Source organism: Sciurus carolinensis, chromosome 16, assembly GCF_902686445.1.
Source record: "Sciurus carolinensis chromosome 16, mSciCar1.2, whole genome shotgun sequence".
In the NCBI taxonomy this organism is placed as follows: Eukaryota; Metazoa; Chordata; class Mammalia; order Rodentia; family Sciuridae; genus Sciurus; species Sciurus carolinensis.
In genome coordinates this window covers 61,412,722-61,430,889 of record NC_062228.1, presented here as the reverse complement: position 1 = coordinate 61,430,889, position 18,168 = coordinate 61,412,722, and the positions used below count along the sequence as shown (strand labels likewise).

Below are 18,168 nucleotides of genomic sequence, written 5' to 3'. Positions count from 1 at the left end.
CTGGACTTTGCAATCTCTTAGTGGATTGCCTGTGTTACCCACAACATTCCAGTTTAATACTTTATTCAATTACAAACTTTTAACTCTCCTACCTTGGTGGGGCAGGTTTTTGAGTTAGGGGGCAAAATTGTTTCTAATCGTATTTTCCAACACCACCAATTGACAAAAAGAGTGTGCACTCATCGGTTTTCATCTAGTTGGGAGGAAAATGGTATCAGCTCCCAACACAAGTGACCTTCACAGCCACCTTTAATCCCTTACCCAAACTTGCTGAACTATTAAGTTTCAACCTAGGGAAGCCAACCTGCTCCACAGGCATCCAAGAGATTTGAGGAATGCAAAAGCAGAACAATCAGCCCCAGCTGGAGACTCCATTTTAATGTTTCATCTTGACTTTGGGGCCCCCTGCATGTGCCTTTTCTATAGGAATGATCTCCAGTAATTTTGATTTTAAAATATCTACTGTTTTAAAGCACAGCCTTTTATGTTGTGGTTAAGCAGCTCATGGTGATGTGAGTGACCACTGGCCTTAGCCCTGCTAGCCCCGCAACCCAGATGTGGTCCTGGGAGGGTCTCTGGAGCTGAGCACAGGTGAGGGGTCACCTTCAGGTGCACTGGGAATGGAAAGAAAATTTATGCTGGGCTTTAGGGAAACAGCGAAAACTGCGCATCCACGGAGACAGTTTCCCATTTCAGCTTCTACTTTGTGTCCCTTTCGCCGGCCTGTGGCTCCACAAGCAGGGGCTCCAGGTCCCAGGTGCCTAATCTCCCCAGGTCCCGCCCCTGCGCGTGGCGCCCCACCCACCGCGGGGCGGTACTCGCGCCTCGCGTCCCTCTGGCCGCGCCCCTTACTCCGCCCCCGCGGCCCCGCCCAACCTCGGGGTCTCCTACCCCGCATCTCGCGGGCGCTCTGCTACTCTGGACCCGGAAGCGGATCGTGGATCCCGGGTGGCAGCGCGGCGCGTGAGTTCCCTGTTCAGTGTCCGCGTCTCCTCGCGAGAGTCGGGTCGGCCTGCGGCCCCGGCGCCCGGCGCTCGGCGCGGACCCGCCGGGTTTCGGGCTCGGCCGCGTGGACGCCCCGCTTGGCGCCGCTCCCTCCCCGGCCTCGGCAGCGTTCCGGAGCTCGCCGTCCTCTGCTCTGCAGGACAAGCCCTGCTCCCCACCTGGCCCTGTCCTCCTCAGTCCTGTCCTCCCCACCTGGCCCTGTCCTCCCCACCTGGCCTTGTCCTCCTCAGTCAAGTCCTTCTTCACCTGGGCGAGTCCTCACTCGATCCTTTCCTCGCCCAGCCATGTCCTCTTACCTGCCCTGTTCTTACCCCACCTTGGCCTGCTACCTGGGACCTCAGGCAGAGCCTGGGAGCAGAGGACAGACTATCAGCAGGCATGGCAGAGGGCAGCGGTGGTGCTGGGACAAGAAGAGGCATAACAGGTGACAAGGGGAGCCCAGGGAGGAGCAGTTCAGGGAGGAGCCTAGGGATGTGAGTGTCCAGATCATGGGGACAGGGGCCTGCAGCAGGCAGGCAGAGGGAGAGTGTGGGTGGGGAAGAAAGAGGCAGAAATACATGGAGGTTGGGAACAAGCAGGAGCCTGGGGAGAAAGACTGAGAAGAGGTGAAGGGAGTAGCAGGAATGGGGACGACCAGGTGGAGAGAAGGAATAGAGTAAGAGGGGAGAAAGCAGGAGGGGGGAGGGAAGCAGAGTGAGCAGGAACCCCCAGTGGGAGGTGGTAAAGGAACACAACAGAGGTGAGGAAAGAAACTGCAAACTACTGTCTATGAGGCTTGTTATTTTAAAAAGTTACTGGGGTAACAGGATAGCCCCCTGATCCAGCCCAAAGAGAGTGAGTGAACTGTGTTGAGGGTCACCCTCCTTCTTTGCCTGATTTGTGGTGTCATGTAGGGAATGTCTGAGATAGAAAGCACAACGTGTTTTTCCTTTTCTCACACTGAATGCATCATGACCACTTGGCACACAGTTCTTCACACCCCATCTCCCAAATGTGGGGGATTCTCCCCATCAACAAAGGATTTCTGTGCCACCTGCCAAATTAGCATTCTGGAATTATATTCAGATCTGGCAGTTACAACCTGGAGTTAGCTTCAGATGCCACAGAGCTTTCTCCTACAACGCTCCCCACTTGGCATGCCAGTCACCTTAAGCCATTGGGACCCCCTGCTCGGGCCCTGTTATTTGGCTAGAGGGGTTCACAGCCCTGAAGGAAACATTGCACTTTTGTTTGTGTGCTTGTTATGAAGAAAGTGACACACAGGTACAGAGGGACAGGCAGTCAGGAAGAGCCCAGCTAAAGATTAACTGAATGCAAGAAGAGTGTTTTGGGATCCATGAGATACCAGGGAGGAATCTGCTAGAGAACTCCTCATTATTGGAAAAACCAGGTATGCATTTTGGTGAATAGAGAGAAGGTACTGTGTGTTGAATGTCAGAGCAGCCAGAACAGGGTGGATTTTTCCTCTATCAGACAATAAAAGGAAGAGATCTTGTCCATGCTGCTCTCTCATTTCAAGGCTTGTGTCTCACTTCTGGCTGAAGTGGGTATGTCCTTGCCCCTGGCTGGTCTTGACCCTTTGGTCATGCACCTGCCATCCTGTCTCACGGTCTGAAAATGGTGTGGCATATTTACTGTGTGTGTCATCAGTTTTCCACACACAGAATTACTTTGGTCATGTCCAAAGAACACTGACTTTAAACTTTTCCAAACACATGAATAAAAGCCTTCTTTTAATTTCCATTCTTTTGTCTCTAAAACATAAAATTCTTTATTAATTACATTTCTCTCTGTAATATGTATTCTCCTTTTAGAGAACATTTACATTCTGACAACTGTTTAATACACTGTCTTCAAATTCTGGAGTGACATGTTCCAATCAAGGTTTCTCATTAACCGAATCTAATGGTTTAATTTTCATAGGTTTTTGTGACTTACCATTTCTAAATCCATTTTAAATGTTTTTTCTTCATGTCTCTTTTCCTGTCAGTAGCATATTGTGCGGTTGATGACTCCCTCTTCTTTTATCTTAGCTTTGAGGACATCCTACCTATCTTAAAACTCTGCTTGTATTCATTGTCTCCTCCCTGACCACATTGGCAGTTCCTCTGCTGGCAGGCCCACACCTGGTTCTCAGACCCTGGAGCTGCCCCTCAGTTGAGCCTTGCTCTCTGCTCAGCCTGTCTGTGTCCTCTGTCTCCTCATCATTTCACTCACAGCTTTGACCCCATTCAGGTCTCCAGTTCTCCTGGAAACCTCTCCCATGAACCCTAGAGACCCATGGTTAGTTGTCTCTCAAGTCTATGCTGGGATATCTGGTGGGCCTTTCCACCTATTTGGTGTATCTTTGACCTCCTGATCTCCTCTGGATGCCTCTCCCTTGTAGTCCTAAGCATCTCCAGAGTGATCCTATTCTTGGGGTGCTTGACTGAACACATATATTGAAATCGTACAATATATTATGATATTTGTAAGCTTTACATTTTAAAGGAGAAAGAAAAAACCATGTGACTTTTTCAGACAGGCAAGAAAACTAGAGTGCACTCTGCTCTTGAGGTTTGTGAGAAAGATGTGGGAAGACCTGCATCTTCACCAGCAAGGAAATGAGGCCTAAGGAAAGAAGAGAAGTCTCCTGTGGGACTTGCAGCAGGAGTTTACTATGCCTGGGTCTGCCTCATGTGGTGGGCAGCCGGGGACCGTCATGCTAAGGTGCCCAGCCTCCCTTTGCGTGTGACTGTGGTATAGGAAGGGGGGTTATTGATTGTGAGCCTTAAACAGTATGTTTCCACCACCTAGGATTGACTTCTAAAGACTCACGTTACCTGAGGAAGCAGCCCTGGAGGGGGAGGAAAGAAAAGGAGTCAGGAATGGCTGTCACTGAGGTAAAGTGATGTTCTCAGGTGGTCCTGAGTCCCTTCTGCAGTGCTGGGTGTGGGAGCTGCTGGCCTCATGTGACTGCAGCCTCCTGTCTGACAGGTGTGTCTGCACCCCCTGGGCCTCCTAAGTCGCTGTCCTGTGCACTTAGATTCCCTCCCATGGTGACCCAGTGTCAGAGAACCCCTGAGGAGGTGCCCTGGGCATGGTCCTGGGAATCCTCTGTCAGGTGAGCATGCTGCGTGGTGGGTGTTCTGTCCTCTACACCACATCTCTCTGCTCTAGAGACACTTTTTCCTTCTTTTTGCTTCTGTTGTCTTTAGTTGGCTCATTTCCCCCTGAGGTGTGTAGTTAGTTGACCTGCGATTCCTGTTGATCCTTGTTGTTAAGTCTCACTACCCTAATGTCCTCCTATTGTTTTTTCTTCACTTCATTGCACCAGTTTTGGTGTATTTGTTTTTCGTTTGTTTCAGGTGTTTTCCGAATCTTTTTCCTGTTATTGCATTGTTTTCTTAAGAATGGGGTGATTTATTTTCTGATATTTAGGGGTATTAACTTTTCCTCTGGGATTGGCTTCTGTATTTATTCCATTGCGCACATGAACGAAATTTGGGTGCTTTCAAACTTCTGAAACTGATTTTAAGATTTGTGACCTTATCTGTCTCAAAAGAAAAAATAAATACAGCTGGGTAGTTGCTTAGTGGTTTTGCATCCTGGTGTTTATTCTGGTACCAAAAAAAAGGGGATGGGGATCTGGCAGTGTCACTCCGTGGTGAAGCACTCGAGTTCAGTCCCTAGTACCATAAATAAGTTTTATCATTTTTAAGGTGAGGCGTGTACCTTCAGCCTTGCCCCAGGCCTCTGATTGGTTCTGTGCTGGGCTGGGAATGTGCTGGCAGTAATGGGGGCGCCTTCCTGCACCTGCCCCTGCCTGTGCACATGCAGATCCATGATGGAGCCCTGGACCTGTTCCACATCTGACTGAAGAAACCTGCTGTCAGTTTTCACTGCACAGTCCCTGTCCCTAAGTCTCTGATTGGCCAGGTTCAGCTCGGATTCCAGGACACCTGGGTTGGTTTTGCTCTGCCATTTTGCACTTCCTGACTCAAGACAAGTTTTCTAGTGTGTCAGTGACACAGTTGTGTGTTCAGGATGACTGGAACATTTCTTCCTCTCCTGGGCTGTTGTTTTGTCTCATAAGTTTGTGTGTGTAAGGCATTTAGAAAATTGTGTTTACACAGGGGATCACTTCCCTCGTCACTGGCCCTGTGGTCCTCACTGGGCTGTTGAGATTCTGCTGTTGTCCAGCCAGGGTGGACTTAACTTCTCAGGCACAGGTCATGTTATTGCTCAGCGAGACCCTTAGCATCACCTGGTGTGTGGAACATGGGGACTCCACACACCCCCATAGCCTGTTGGTCTTCCATTTGCATGTTTCTTTTTTAGCCTGGAATTGAAACCAGGCCCCTTTACCATTGAGTTACATATCCAGTCCCTTTGTTTGTTTTTCTTTTCCTTTTCTTTTTTTTTCTAGACAGGGTCTTGCTGCCTGTCTTAGGCTGTGATTCTCCTGCCTCAGCCTCTGGGATAACAGGGTTGCGCCACTATGCCCAGCTACTGTGTTTCTTGTTTTGTCCACAGGGAGAAATCTGTGCAGATTTATGGAGAAGCATGTCTAAAGGAAAAGTGTAATAAAACACAACTAGGAAGCTGTACATTTTCAAAAATACCAGAACATGTGAGAATGTAGGAAAAGTGAGCTCAGTTTCTCCTTGTACACGCTCTGTACACAGAAAGCTTCTGTGATCCCACCAAGCAAGCAGCTCTTCAGAGGGCACCTTGTCATTTCACGTCATCCTGACACTGTCCTTGGACATATGTAGTGGATCCCACCAGCTGAGGTCTCTGTACCACAAAGTACCCCCCTTTTTACATGCAAGTATAAGGCAAAAGTATGACCTGTGATTCTGAATGACCTGCTATAAATGGGGGTGTCCTTTATCCTGTCCTCACATTCAAAAAGTGGTTAGAGAGCTTCATAAAAGTATGAAGCCCTTTAATTGCTTTTGCCTTTGTTGTAACACATGTTCAGAAGCTGCAGGTGAACGTGCAGATAGAAGGGATGCCTAGGCTGCGGTGTGGGGCAAAGGACATGGAGCTCACAGGACTTTCCTGGGTGGGTCTCCCTCCACGAACCTCAACCCCTGGGTTGCTCTGAACATCCCTTCAACCCCGTCCTATTGATTTTTTTTTTTTTTTTTTTTTGAGGCTTCATTACATAGGCAGGATTGATTACATCAAGGGTTTGGGTGATCAAGTGGGACTTGAGTCCCTCTCCCTTCCCTGGAGGTTAGGTGGCAGGACTGAGTGTTACAACTGCCTCTCCTGCCTGAGGCTTTCTGGGGAGCAGCCCCTTCCTGAAGTTCTCTAGGGTCCTCCAGTCACCTGTTTTCCCACTGGCATAGAAATCTTTCTTAGCACTCCAGGGATTCCAGGTGAGCTACATATCAGCAAGCAAATACCAAAAGTGTGTTCTGTAACCTCACAGGGCAGATCTCGCTCACTTCAATCAGTTGGATGCTTAGGAATCACCATATTTCTCATTTATTCTTAATTTACTTATTCACAGTAATGGGATTGAACCTAGGGCCCCTCCACCATTACATCCCTCCTCCTTAAGCTCTTCATTCTCAGGATCTTGCTGTGTGTCCCAGTCTGGCCTGCAACTTACAATGTTCCCACCTCAGCCTGGGTTCCAGCTGGGTTCCAAGCATATGCCACCATGCCTGGCTGCTCTGGTTCACATTTCACATGAAGACTATATCTGTCCCCACTGCCCCATTGTGAAGCCTGTTTTCATTTCAGGGTCTGCTGACATTCAGGGATGTGGCCATTGAATTCTCCCAGGAGGAGTGGAAGTGCCTGGTTCCTGCCCAGAGGGAGCTGTACAGGGAGGTGATGTTGGAGACCTACAGGAACCTGGTCTCCCTGGGTGAGCTGGACTTCCCCCTGAGGCCGGGTCTGCCCTGTTGTCCCTTTGTCTTTGGGATGCTCTGCATTGGTGACTGAAGCCCTGCTGCCTGTGAATTGAAAGCTCCACAGTGTGGCCTCTGTACCTGGTCTGTCCCCTTTCTTCAGAGGTTCTACCCCCTTCATGGTCCTGCAGTGGTGGTTCCAGGGCTGAAGTACAGCATAAGGCCCATGGCCGACTGTTAAAGTACCCACTTCTCCATTTTCTGTGCTTTGATTCAGTGGTTCTTGGAGGACAGGTAGATAGCTATACGTTATAGTGAAATATTCTCTGTATCGCTCTGTAATGTCCTCTTTCTCATCTACAGATAGGGCTGGATTCTGGAAAAGCCAGAGTGCATCACCTTCCTTTTTCTTTACAAGCAGGAATGTGTCCTTTAGACCTGAGTGTCCTGTCCTTGTTGGAGCAAGAGAGGGAGCCCTGTCCTGTGGATGGCCAACTGGAAATATCCAGCACAGCAAATGGGTGGGCATTTGTGGCAGGTGTCAATACAGGTAAGAGCTCACGTGGGCAGAGGGGATCTGCCCATCAAGTAGTGTTGGGGAGCTTTGGAAGTGGGAGGGGTCAGAGTGAAGGTGAAGTTGATTTCCTGAACTTCACATGCAAAGAATTTGATTTCAAGCTCCATTCCCCATTTTTTCTCCTCTCCTCCCTCCTCCTATTCTCCCTCCTCTACTGTTCTAGACTTTCTTCTAGGCATGCAAAGGTGAAATTCCCTTTGGTATCTTTATACATGAATGTAACACAATTTTCTTAAATTCATTCCCTTTTTCCCCTTCCTTTTTCTTCCCCCCTATTCTCCTTCTTCTGCTCCACCTATCTTTTCTGTATCTTTATGATATCCAGTCATGTCCTCCATCACCTTTTCTCCCTTATTTTGCTGTGGTTTGTACATATGAGAGCAACCATTTGATCCTTAGTTTTTGAGTCTGGCTTATTCCACTTAGCACAGTGTTCTACATTTCCATCTACCAGCAAATGCCATTATTTCATTCTTCTTTCACCTCTGTAGTTTTTAAAATCACTGCTGTGAATTAGTTAAGAATGTCACAAATTTTATAGTAAACCCAGTTTTCTTTTTTTAATAAGATTTATCAACCTTCTCTCATGTTGATGATGATGGTCATTTTTCTGTCTATTCACCTCCACCTGCCATTAGAAATCCATTAGACTGATTTGCTTAAACAGCAACAGTTTATTTCTCACATTTGTGGCCTGCTAAGTTCAACATCAAGGTCCCCATTGAATTACTCTATATAGCTTGAGTGTTTTGGTCAGTTTTTCAAAACTGAGCTTCCCTGCAAAACACATTGGATTACATGTAATCAAACTTTTCTTCTTTAAAAGTCATGTGCCTTTTTATTCCCTTAACAATTAAAAATCATGATCAGAAGCCCCATAACTGTTTTCAATATAAGTATCACTTTTGGGATAGCATTTTATATTTCAGTGTAAGACACATATTAACTTGTGTAATTTGTCATAGACCTATGTTTTCTTATTTCTTCTAGACATTGCTCCTAAATACGCCATCAAGGAATTTCCACCAAAATGGAGCAGCATTACAGGAGGAATAGTCCACACAGTAACACTGCAAACACGTGAAAGCCATGCCCTTGAGGGATCATGCTTTAGGGAAACCCAGAAAAGTACATGGGACTTGTGTTTTTGGAACAATGTCAGAAGACATTACACAGGATTTCCTCTCACTCCAAAGGAACGTCCCCCTGGATACAGAGGTGAACATGGAGGAAGGGATTCAGGGAAGACACTCAACAACAGTTGTCTTGGATTGAGCTTTCAGTCTCATCTGCCAGAACCGCAGACCTTTCAAGATGAAGGGAACTTTCATAAATGGAATGATAGTGAGCACACTATCAACAGTGTTTCCTTGTTTCCCGCCCACCAAAGAATTCCTTCTAGTGTCAAAGCAAGCGTTTCTCATAAATGTGAACATGATTTCATAGATTCTTTTCTATTTGGACAAGAACAGGAAACAGACATTCCTCCAGCAACCCAGGAGTGTAATGAGTTTGGAATATCCTTTAATCAAGGCTCGCACTGTACTAGACATCAGACAGTCCATACTGGAGAGAAACGATTTATGTGTGAAGTATGTGGCAAGGTCTTCAACCAAAAATCAAAACTTACACGTCATTGTAGAATTCATACTGGAGAGAAACCTTACAAATGTAACGAGTGTGGGAAGGTCTTCAATCACAGTTCACACCTTGCACAACATCGCAGAATCCACACTGGAGAGAAACCTTTCAGATGTGATGAGTGTGGCAAGGTCTTCAGTCAAAAATCCTACCTAGCAAACCACCGGAGAATTCACACTGGGGAGAAACCTTACAAGTGTGATGCATGTGGCAAGGGCTTCAGTCAGATTTCACACCTGGCAAGTCATCGTAGAATCCATACTGGAGAGAAACCTTTCAAATGTGATGAATGTGGAAAGGTCTTCCACCAGATTTCACACCTTGCACAACATCGAACAATTCATACAGGAGAGAAACCTTTCAAATGTAATGAGTGTGGCAAAGTCTTCAGTCGTAACTCATACCTCATTCACCATCTGATAATCCACTCTGGAGAAAAACCATACAAGTGCAATGAGTGTGGCAAGGTCTTCAATCAAAAATCAATCCTTACAAGTCATTGTAGAATTCATACTGGAGAGAAACCTTACAAATGTGATGAATGTGGGAAGGTCTTCAATCAGATTTCACACCTTGCAGAACATAGAAGAATTCACACTGGAGAGAAACCTTACAAGTGCAATGAGTGTGGTAGTGTTTTCAGTCAGAAGTCATCCCTTGCAAATCATCAGAGAATCCACACTGGAGAGAAACCTTTCAAATGCAGTGAGTGTGGCAAGGTCTTCAGTCGCAACTCATACCTAGCAGAACATCTGATCATTCATACTGGGGAGAAGCCTTGCAGATGCAATGAATGTGGAAAAGTCTTCAGTCAAAATTCACATCTTGCATGTCATCGCAGAATCCATACTGGGGAGAAACCTTACAAATGTGATGATTGTGGCAAGGTCTTCAGTCTGAATTCATCCCTAGCACATCACCGAAGGATCCATACTGGGGAGAAACCTTACAAATGCAGTGATTGTGGCAAGGTTTTCAGTCAAAATTCACATCTTGCATGTCATCGCAGAATCCATACTGGGGAGAAACCTTACAAATGTAATGACTGTGGCAAGGTTTTCAGTCAAAAGTCACATCTTGCATGTCATCGCAGAATCCATACTGGGGAGAAACCTTACAAATGCAATGAATGTGGCAAGGTCTTCAGTCTGAATTCATCCCTAGCACATCACCAGAGGATCCATACTGGAGAGAAGCCTTAGATGTGTAATCACTGTGCACAGAAGGTGTGGGACTTTTGTAATTCCAGCTACTTTGGAAAGTGGTGGGCGAATGACAAGTACAATTCGTGCCTGGGCAACTTGGGGAGATTGTCTCAAAACAAAGGGCTGGGGATGTAGGTCAGTGGTAGAATGATCGCCTAGCATATTTCAGTCCCTGGATTCAAGTCCCAAGCCAGAAGAAAACAATGTAACAAATGCATTGAGATCTTCAGTCAAATTGGTGTCTTGCATAACAGAATTCATGGTGGAGAGAAGCCCTGTGGATGTGATGAGTGGCAAAGACTAGAGTGCATCTGGCCTGACAGATTATGTGATCCACACTAAGTGGCGAGGCGTTCACTGACATCTCCTACCATGCAAATTGTCAAGACTTTATCCTAGAGAAAAAAACCACAGATGAATTAGGCAAAGTCTCAGTCAGCATTCAAGCCCTGCAAGACCACTGAGAGTTCCTAGTGGAGAAATTATCTTCCATGATCAAGAAATATGCAGACCCTTTAGGCCTCATTTAAGGCTTAGTAACTTTCAGTGAGTCTGTGATAGAGAGGAACCTTACCCATGCACTGGACATACACAGACCTTAAGGTAAAAGTCTGTCGGCAGCATTCCTGCTGGAAATAAACCTCACAAATGTACCAAGGGTGGCAGATCTTTAGTGTGCACTCGGCCCTCTATACACACCAGGTAAGGCACAAAAGCGTAATGACTTTGGCCAAGCCTGCCTTCAGTGCTCAGGTCTCAGTGGACATCAGTTGATCCTTGCTGGGGAGAAACCTTGGATATGTCTGCACGTGCCAGGGTCTGGCACAGTTAAGAGCTTGTGAAACATTGGAGAAGACGTCCTGGAGATAGAGCTTGAATACAGGGAGGGTGGAATCCCCTGCACATTATGAGTTCAATCAGTAGTCAGAGTTCGTGATAAGAGCAATGTCCCTAAAAATCAGAGAGTTCGTGATAAGAGCAATGCCCCTAAAAATCAGAGCAGAGCACGTAGGATAGAGACTTCCAGGCCTCAGAATCCAGTGATTCCAAAGAGACATCTTTGAGAAAGCTGTACAAGAGTCCTGTGCATGGTGTGTTTTAAATCCAAGCATCACTAACTAGGAACAGAGTACTGGACCTAGGAACAGAGTACTGGACCCAGAGAGCAACCATCCAGGTGTAAGGAATGTGTTTTTGTCAAACATTTGTGATTTTGTTGACCTGAGATTTGTTCTGGAGAGATTCAGACAGACATTATGACCCTAGATAGTTCATTCATCAAGGGACTGTCCTTAGGATTCACCAGTGAATCCATTCTAGAAAGGACTCCAACAAATGTACTGGTGCGTTATGTTATTTCTCCAGTTCTCAAACAATACTACATGTCAGAATTTATAGGAAGAATAAATAAGTCTCTGATTCTCCGAGATTAGCTTCTGGTCTTGCATACCGTGGAAGAACTACAAGCCAGAACATAAAACTCATGACCTGTCAAAAGTGCAGGGACATTTGAAAAGGACCAGTTATCTTCAGGTTGTAAAGTGTTTCATTCTTAGAGGTTTCTTGGAAAGCTACTGTGCTCATCTTGGGTTTTGTGTCTTCCTTACAGGCCTATCGTGACTGTCCAAAAAGGAACCCTGAGAAGCCAAGGCATTACTTCATGGAATGAGGATCACTACTGTCCTTGCTCCTGGAAGAGAAGGACTCTGCCTATTAGAATGCAGTAGTGTCTGCACCAAGGACTGTTTGGAAGGGGCTGAGCAGGATGTAGAATTAGTATGTTGGTCATCCTGCTTGCTGTGGTAGGTGCACCCTTGTCCATATTGTCCAGGAAGTATGCAGGGAATTGTTGGCCACCCGCTGCATTTAATGGCCAGAGCTGTTCTTTCGAATGATTGATGAGTGATTGGTCTTATTCTTGGAATTGAAAAGTTATCAGGGAGATCAAGCAAAAGAACCACAATAGCATTTTCTTGTGGAGGAATCACCTTTACCTGCTGATGTTACCTTTGGTTCTGATTTATTCAGAATTCATGTGGTAAATAATAAAATTTAATCTTTTTACATAAGTATGAGTGAATCATGTTTCTTCTGCAACAGTTTTATTCCACCAAGAGGGTATTTTTATGCTGGAAACTTACCATGCACCATTACTTTCCAAAGCTTCAAAGACATTTATAACAGATTTTATCTTCTGTGGTGGATCAAACAACATAATATTGGGAACAGGTAATCATGCTTTGCACTTGAGTTATTCTGTGCTCTGCTCTAGGGTAAGGATGTGGGTAGGATGATGAAAATCCCACAGAAGTGCTGCTTCACCTGGGAGCCTGCGTCATTATTGATGAATGTGCATCTTATGCTTTCTTTTCCTCACCCCCTCCCCCAGTGCAGGGCATTAAACCCAAGGCCTCCTTCACATTCAGGGACATCCCTAGAGCCTTTATTTTATTTTATTTATTTTAATTGTGGGACAGGTTTTTGCTGGGTTGCCCAGCCTGGTCTTGAATGTGAATCCTCCACCCTCAGTCTCTCTAGTCCTTGGGATTATCGGCATATACCACTATTGTTAGTGTGTTTTCTAAATGACTCTTGTTTGCTAAGTAAGACACACAGAATACACATTTTTCCATGAAGCAAAAATAAAAATATAGTAAGGTTTGTAATAATGTGAGCACTAAGGATAAAATAACATTATGTTTTTTTTTTTTTTTTTGGAGTTCTCTAATACATAAAGATGAGTGTCATCAAACTTCTTATCAAGTGTACACAAGGGGGTTGAGTTTGTACTCACATCCTCATGATTGTTACCTTGTACTTCTGACCTGACAGAGCAGCCTTACCACGAACCAAATTCTGGTTCATCAAGGATGTTGACACCATAGCCTGAAGTGTCCACCACATAATGAGGCTTTGTGGGGAGTGTGGTAGACCTAAGCTGTTCCAGATGTGTCCCCACAGGGCAGGGAAAGGTGCCTGGCTTGTGTCGTACAGTGAGGCTGGAACATGGGCACCTGGGTGTGCTTCAGACTTCAGCTGCTGCTGAGGATTTTATCAGCTTCTTAGTGGGGAGAAAAAGGGCCGTGGTGATGAGGATGGGTATATGGAGTCCCACCTCAAAGGCCAGTCAAGCTCTGTGGTCCCTGAATGTTTGGTCTTGGTTCTCCTCACCTGTTGCTTGGGAGTCTCCAGTTTTCTTCAGTTCATGGTTTGCCACATTCCTTTTCCCATCACACACACAGCTCCCATTCCACAGTGAGGTGTTAGAAACACGTTGGAAATAGTGCTTAGATCAGCTGCCTAATTCATATTCATAGTACATTAATGAAGACTTTGGAAATGATGATGAGTGATCCATATGAGTAAACCAGTTTCACCAGAAGAGTATTTTCCCTGAGGAATAGGATGTCACTTTCAGAGTACAATATAAGCAATATATTACATGGTTTATTTTTAATTCTAAAACAGTTTTTATTTTATACATGTATTTATCTCACCATTTTCTCCATCACTGTAATGCAGATTACACAGTGTATATCTCTTCCATTTGCTGTTCCAGTGAAATATTTAGGGGTACCAAATGAACGTGCTTTTTTGTGACTAGAATTTGTGACATGGAGATGGTCACTAGGTTTCAGTAGGGGCTCTGCAGTGACAGAGGAGGGCCTGCTCACACCTGCACAGGGGCGAGAGGGCTGAGATGGTGCGGGATGGTGAGCTGATGTCTGTGTGAGATGACTGAATGTCAGCTGTGAGATTACCAGCATCTGGAGAGGTCATGCATGTACAATGGTAGATGGAGAGAAGGGTGTGAGGTTCCAGCTGGAGTTCATGACAGGAGGCAGTGTGGCCAGTTCCTGGCAGCTCTGCTTCCACTCTCTCAAGGCTGGCCTTCCTACCAGCCAGAGGACCTCTCAGGGAGCGATGACATCCGTGCTCCTTTCACTGTGCACAGGACACCTTATGCTCTCCCTTCATTTGTTGCCATCCAGGAATACCTGGCATTTTTCTTCATAGATTGATTGTTCCTGTTTGCATGTATTTTCTTCCTACCACTTAACTTAGAGGCACAATCCCTTGTAGAAATGCTGTTATCCTCTCTGCGGTTTTACTAGGGTACTTAATGTGTTCAGTGAAAATACACAATGCAGTTTCATGCTGAATCCTGCCCTCACTGTTAGAGAACATGCCCCGTATCGTGTTTCTAAGTGACTCTTTCTTGTGTGCCAATGAACAAAGAATATGATTGTTGGTGAAAGGAAATTATTTATTTGCAATCATAAAAAAGAGACTAAAATTTATCACATGAGATTTATGATACATTTTGAGCAAAACTTGAATTCATGGAATGCACATTAATTTATATAATGTGAGAACTGAAATATAATGAGAATATGAAAAGTATGGAATATAAGAAAATTCACTTTTTGTCTTTCTAGTGCTTGTGAGGGACCCTGAAAAGATTAACATGCATGAGTTTCCTCTTCACAATGAACATCTACTATTGAATTTTGCTCCTATGTAACCTAGAAACTCATATATTTGCCTTGACATTTTTGCTCCTTTCCATTTGTTCCATCCCAATTCAGGATGAGTGGTTTCTCAGGAATGATGGTGCCACACACTGAAATGGTCTTGGAGTCCTCACAGCATGAGGAGGCTTCCAGGGCAGCAGTGACATCCTACACTTGTCCAGACATGGCTGCCTCGTGTTACAGGGGTCCTGGGTGGTGCTGGAGCAAGGGAACCTGCTCATCTTTGGAATTCTCAGCTTCTGCCAAAAGAAGGGAGCACTGAGGGTTCATCATCAGCTTTCCCAGGTGAGCACCACAGAAAGGGTGTAGTAAGACCTGAACAGTGTCAATAGTAAACATCAGAGTGGGTCAGCTCCAGTGCAGCCCTGAGTGTTTACTCCTGACACTCCTGGCCTCTTGGCTATCATGGAGTAACTTACAATTTTTGTCATGCCAATAATTTACCACATTTTCTGATGCACATGTAGGTCCCATTCTACAGTGTGATTGTTGAAAATGTGCTTGAAATACTGTTCAGACAAATTATGTACCATTTTTATTGAATTTCCATGAAAACTATTGTTTGGAAATGTTCAGTAGACAATAAATATGATTAAACAGTTTCTCCAGATCATTATGTTAGTGAGTTTTTTGTTGCTGTGACAAAATACCTGAGTAAAAGGACAAAAGATTTATTTTGACTCATACTTTCAGACTCATGGGTTCCAGCCCATGGTTAACTGGCCACCTTGCTTCGGGCCAGTGACAAGGTCCATGATGTTCTCATCATGGTGCAAAGACATGGGGAGCAATTCTGCCTCCTTCATGGCAGACGGGAAGCAGAGAGAGAGTCAGCGGACAGGACTGGGGGAAAGTACACCCTGCCAGGGCGTGCCCCTGCCGATTCACCTCATGGGCTCCACATGAGCCTTCGGGGGACATTCCAGGTCAATCTATAACATGGAAGTGTCAGTCTACCTGGCTCATTTTCACACTATAGAAAAAAATGATTTCATATGTGCCTTTTTCTTACCTTCATCCCCACAGTTTGTAATGAGAATTATATATTTAGTATAGATTTGTTCCATGTGTTCTTCTGGTGACAACTGTGAATGAATCAGCATGGAATCATATCTGGCTATGAAGGCAACCCTGGAGCTCACAGGGTCAGTTACCTCTGTGCTTCAATTACTCAACATCTGAACTTTATTATATGGTGATTTTTTTGCTTTTTGTTCCAGTACTAGGGCCTGAACCTCGGACCTCATGCATGCTGGGCAAGTGTTATACCACTGAAACACACTCGAGCCTGAAGTATTCTTGTATGATTTCTTAAGATGATGGGATAGAGTTTGAGTTCACTAGTTTAGACCAAGTCCTCAACAGGTCTTCACTGACGGATCACATGATCTTTCAGAGGTTTGGGGCCTTTCAAGTATTACTTACCTCATCTCCATGTTCATATGACATCTCTCTGATCTGAGTGTGAATTCACCCACAGCTTGCCCCAAGGTTCGGGCAGCCAACTTGGTATGATGACAGTCATTTAGTCATGACCACTTTGCACACCTGAGTGCAGTGGCAGACAGCTCTCATAGGACAGATGAGAGTTGGTCATGCATGCTCTGCTGGCCACTGACACCTGTGTCTTAGCTGAGGTTGGCCATGTTCAGTTCCTGATGAAGGTCAGGTACATGCCAGTTGTCTGTGGCCCACCTTTCTCCACCTTAGCATGTAAACCCCTTCTGCCTCAGGGTGAAGTAAATATTGGTGATATTCTCATTTCACACATAAGGGAACCTAGGACAGAAAGACTGGGAAGATTCATCACATCCCAATGACTGGCTCCTCAGGTTCATGGCATCCTGCTGCTAAGGCCTACCTCAACCCTGGCACTCCAGAACAAGGTCAGGTTTCTGTCCTGCAGCTTCTCAGCACAGTACTGCACATCTCCTTGTCACTTTTAAAGGGCTCCTCCATGTTTCATTACAATTGCAGTAAATTTGTATCATCCATCCTTCTATTCAGACCCAAATTAACTATGACCTGATATTAATTGGAAATGTACTCATGACTGTTCCGTCCAGTGGAACCGGCGTGGAGAAAGGAGACACCACCAATCTTTAGTTGAAGAGATTTATTGCGTCCTCCCTGTTTTCCTGCCTCCTTTGTTCTCCCACTCTCTCCCTTCTTCTATTCTCTCCCTCTCTCCTCCCCCAGGCTCCTAGCTTATCAGCCAATTATAGCAAAGCTTTCTCTCATGCAGGAGAGCATGCAGAGGAATGTCAGCATAGCACTATATGGATCACGAGCTGTCCATGCGCGGCATGATATTAGATAGCCAATCCTAGAGCCTGGCGTCAACACGTCATAAGTCTCCAGGGAACTAGTAGGCAAGCAACCTTTTGGGTACTTCCTTATTTTGGTATCCAGTGCCCTTTGGCTCATTGCCAGGTGCCATCTTGTCCAAGACGGCCCTCAACACATGACCATATTAAGTTGTAAGAAAGATTATCCAGTTGTCCATGGCAAGTTTGTGATTCATCCCCCTCACTAAAGTGCTGGCTCGCAATTCAGTAATAGTGAATGGCAGTGCACACTTGCTGAATGTATTCTGAGAACCTTTGTCCTACTGTTACATTCCTGAACATTTCCAAATGAACACCCCAAAGGCACCCTGGAGTGTTTGGTAGTTATTTTCCTCAATCTCTGCAGGCCAACTGGGGTCTGCATGTAAAAGGCAGAAATGCTCCTGTCTGACACTTGATGGATTGGTGATGTTGGAAATACTTTCGTGAGCCTATAGTCTCTCAGCATATCTGCTAAAACAGTGTTACCTTTTCTTCCCCAAACCTTCATTTTTCACATTTGCAGTTTATATAAATCAAGATGCATGGCGTCTCACTTAACATGGAAGAAAGGGTCATGTGTAATACAGTGCATATTTATCCACAGATGCAGATTTTAGGGTGAAATGTGAAACTACTTATATGTCATTTTCATTATGCATAATAACTCAATGGCAAATATGATTATAGGTTTCCAAAACTGTGTGATACTTGACTTCGCACGGAAAGTCTATCCCCCAATCTTAACAGTGTCTTGTTGCTGTCTGTTATGAAGCACTGCAGTGAGATGAAGGAAAACTGGGTAGAGGAGACAAATTACTCACAGTAATGAAAAGATTAAATTTTATTAATTAAAACATCAGATCAGTGATACATTCTACAAAAGCAGTGGAAAATGTAAGGCCAGAATCCTAAAGGGAATGTTATTCTTTCGTTTTGTGGAGCTCGGGAGGGAACCCAGGGCCTTACACATGCGAGTTCTCCACCACTGACCCACACCCCAGCCCCACTCTGGTTCTTTACATTAAA

At 45.2% G+C, this 18,168-nt stretch overlaps 1 protein-coding gene across 4 annotated transcripts; it reads left to right on the top strand.

The window, feature by feature from the left end:
• The first annotated feature begins 973 nt into the window (after positions 1-973).
• On the top strand, positions 974-15,390 carry LOC124966818 (zinc finger protein 83-like). 4 transcript variants are annotated; one of them, XR_007105415.1, is made up of 7 exons: positions 974-1,429; positions 3,802-3,887; positions 6,745-6,871; positions 7,276-7,404; positions 8,422-10,979; positions 11,887-12,079; positions 14,867-15,390. XR_007105415.1 is itself a non-coding variant. In XM_047528543.1 (6 exons), the coding sequence occupies exons 1-5, from the start codon at positions 1,384-1,386 to the stop codon at positions 10,272-10,274; spliced, it is 2,241 nt and encodes a 746-aa protein (XP_047384499.1). In that variant the 5' UTR covers positions 974-1,383; the 3' UTR covers positions 10,275-10,298; positions 11,887-12,346. The 4 variants fall into 4 exon arrangements, 1 of the variants encoding a protein (XP_047384499.1); XR_007105416.1 differs by lacking the exon at positions 14,867-15,390 and having other exon boundaries at positions 8,422-10,880; positions 11,887-12,346; XR_007105414.1 differs by lacking the exon at positions 14,867-15,390 and having other exon boundaries at positions 11,887-12,346.
• Positions 15,391-18,168: the final 2,778 nt, after the last annotated feature.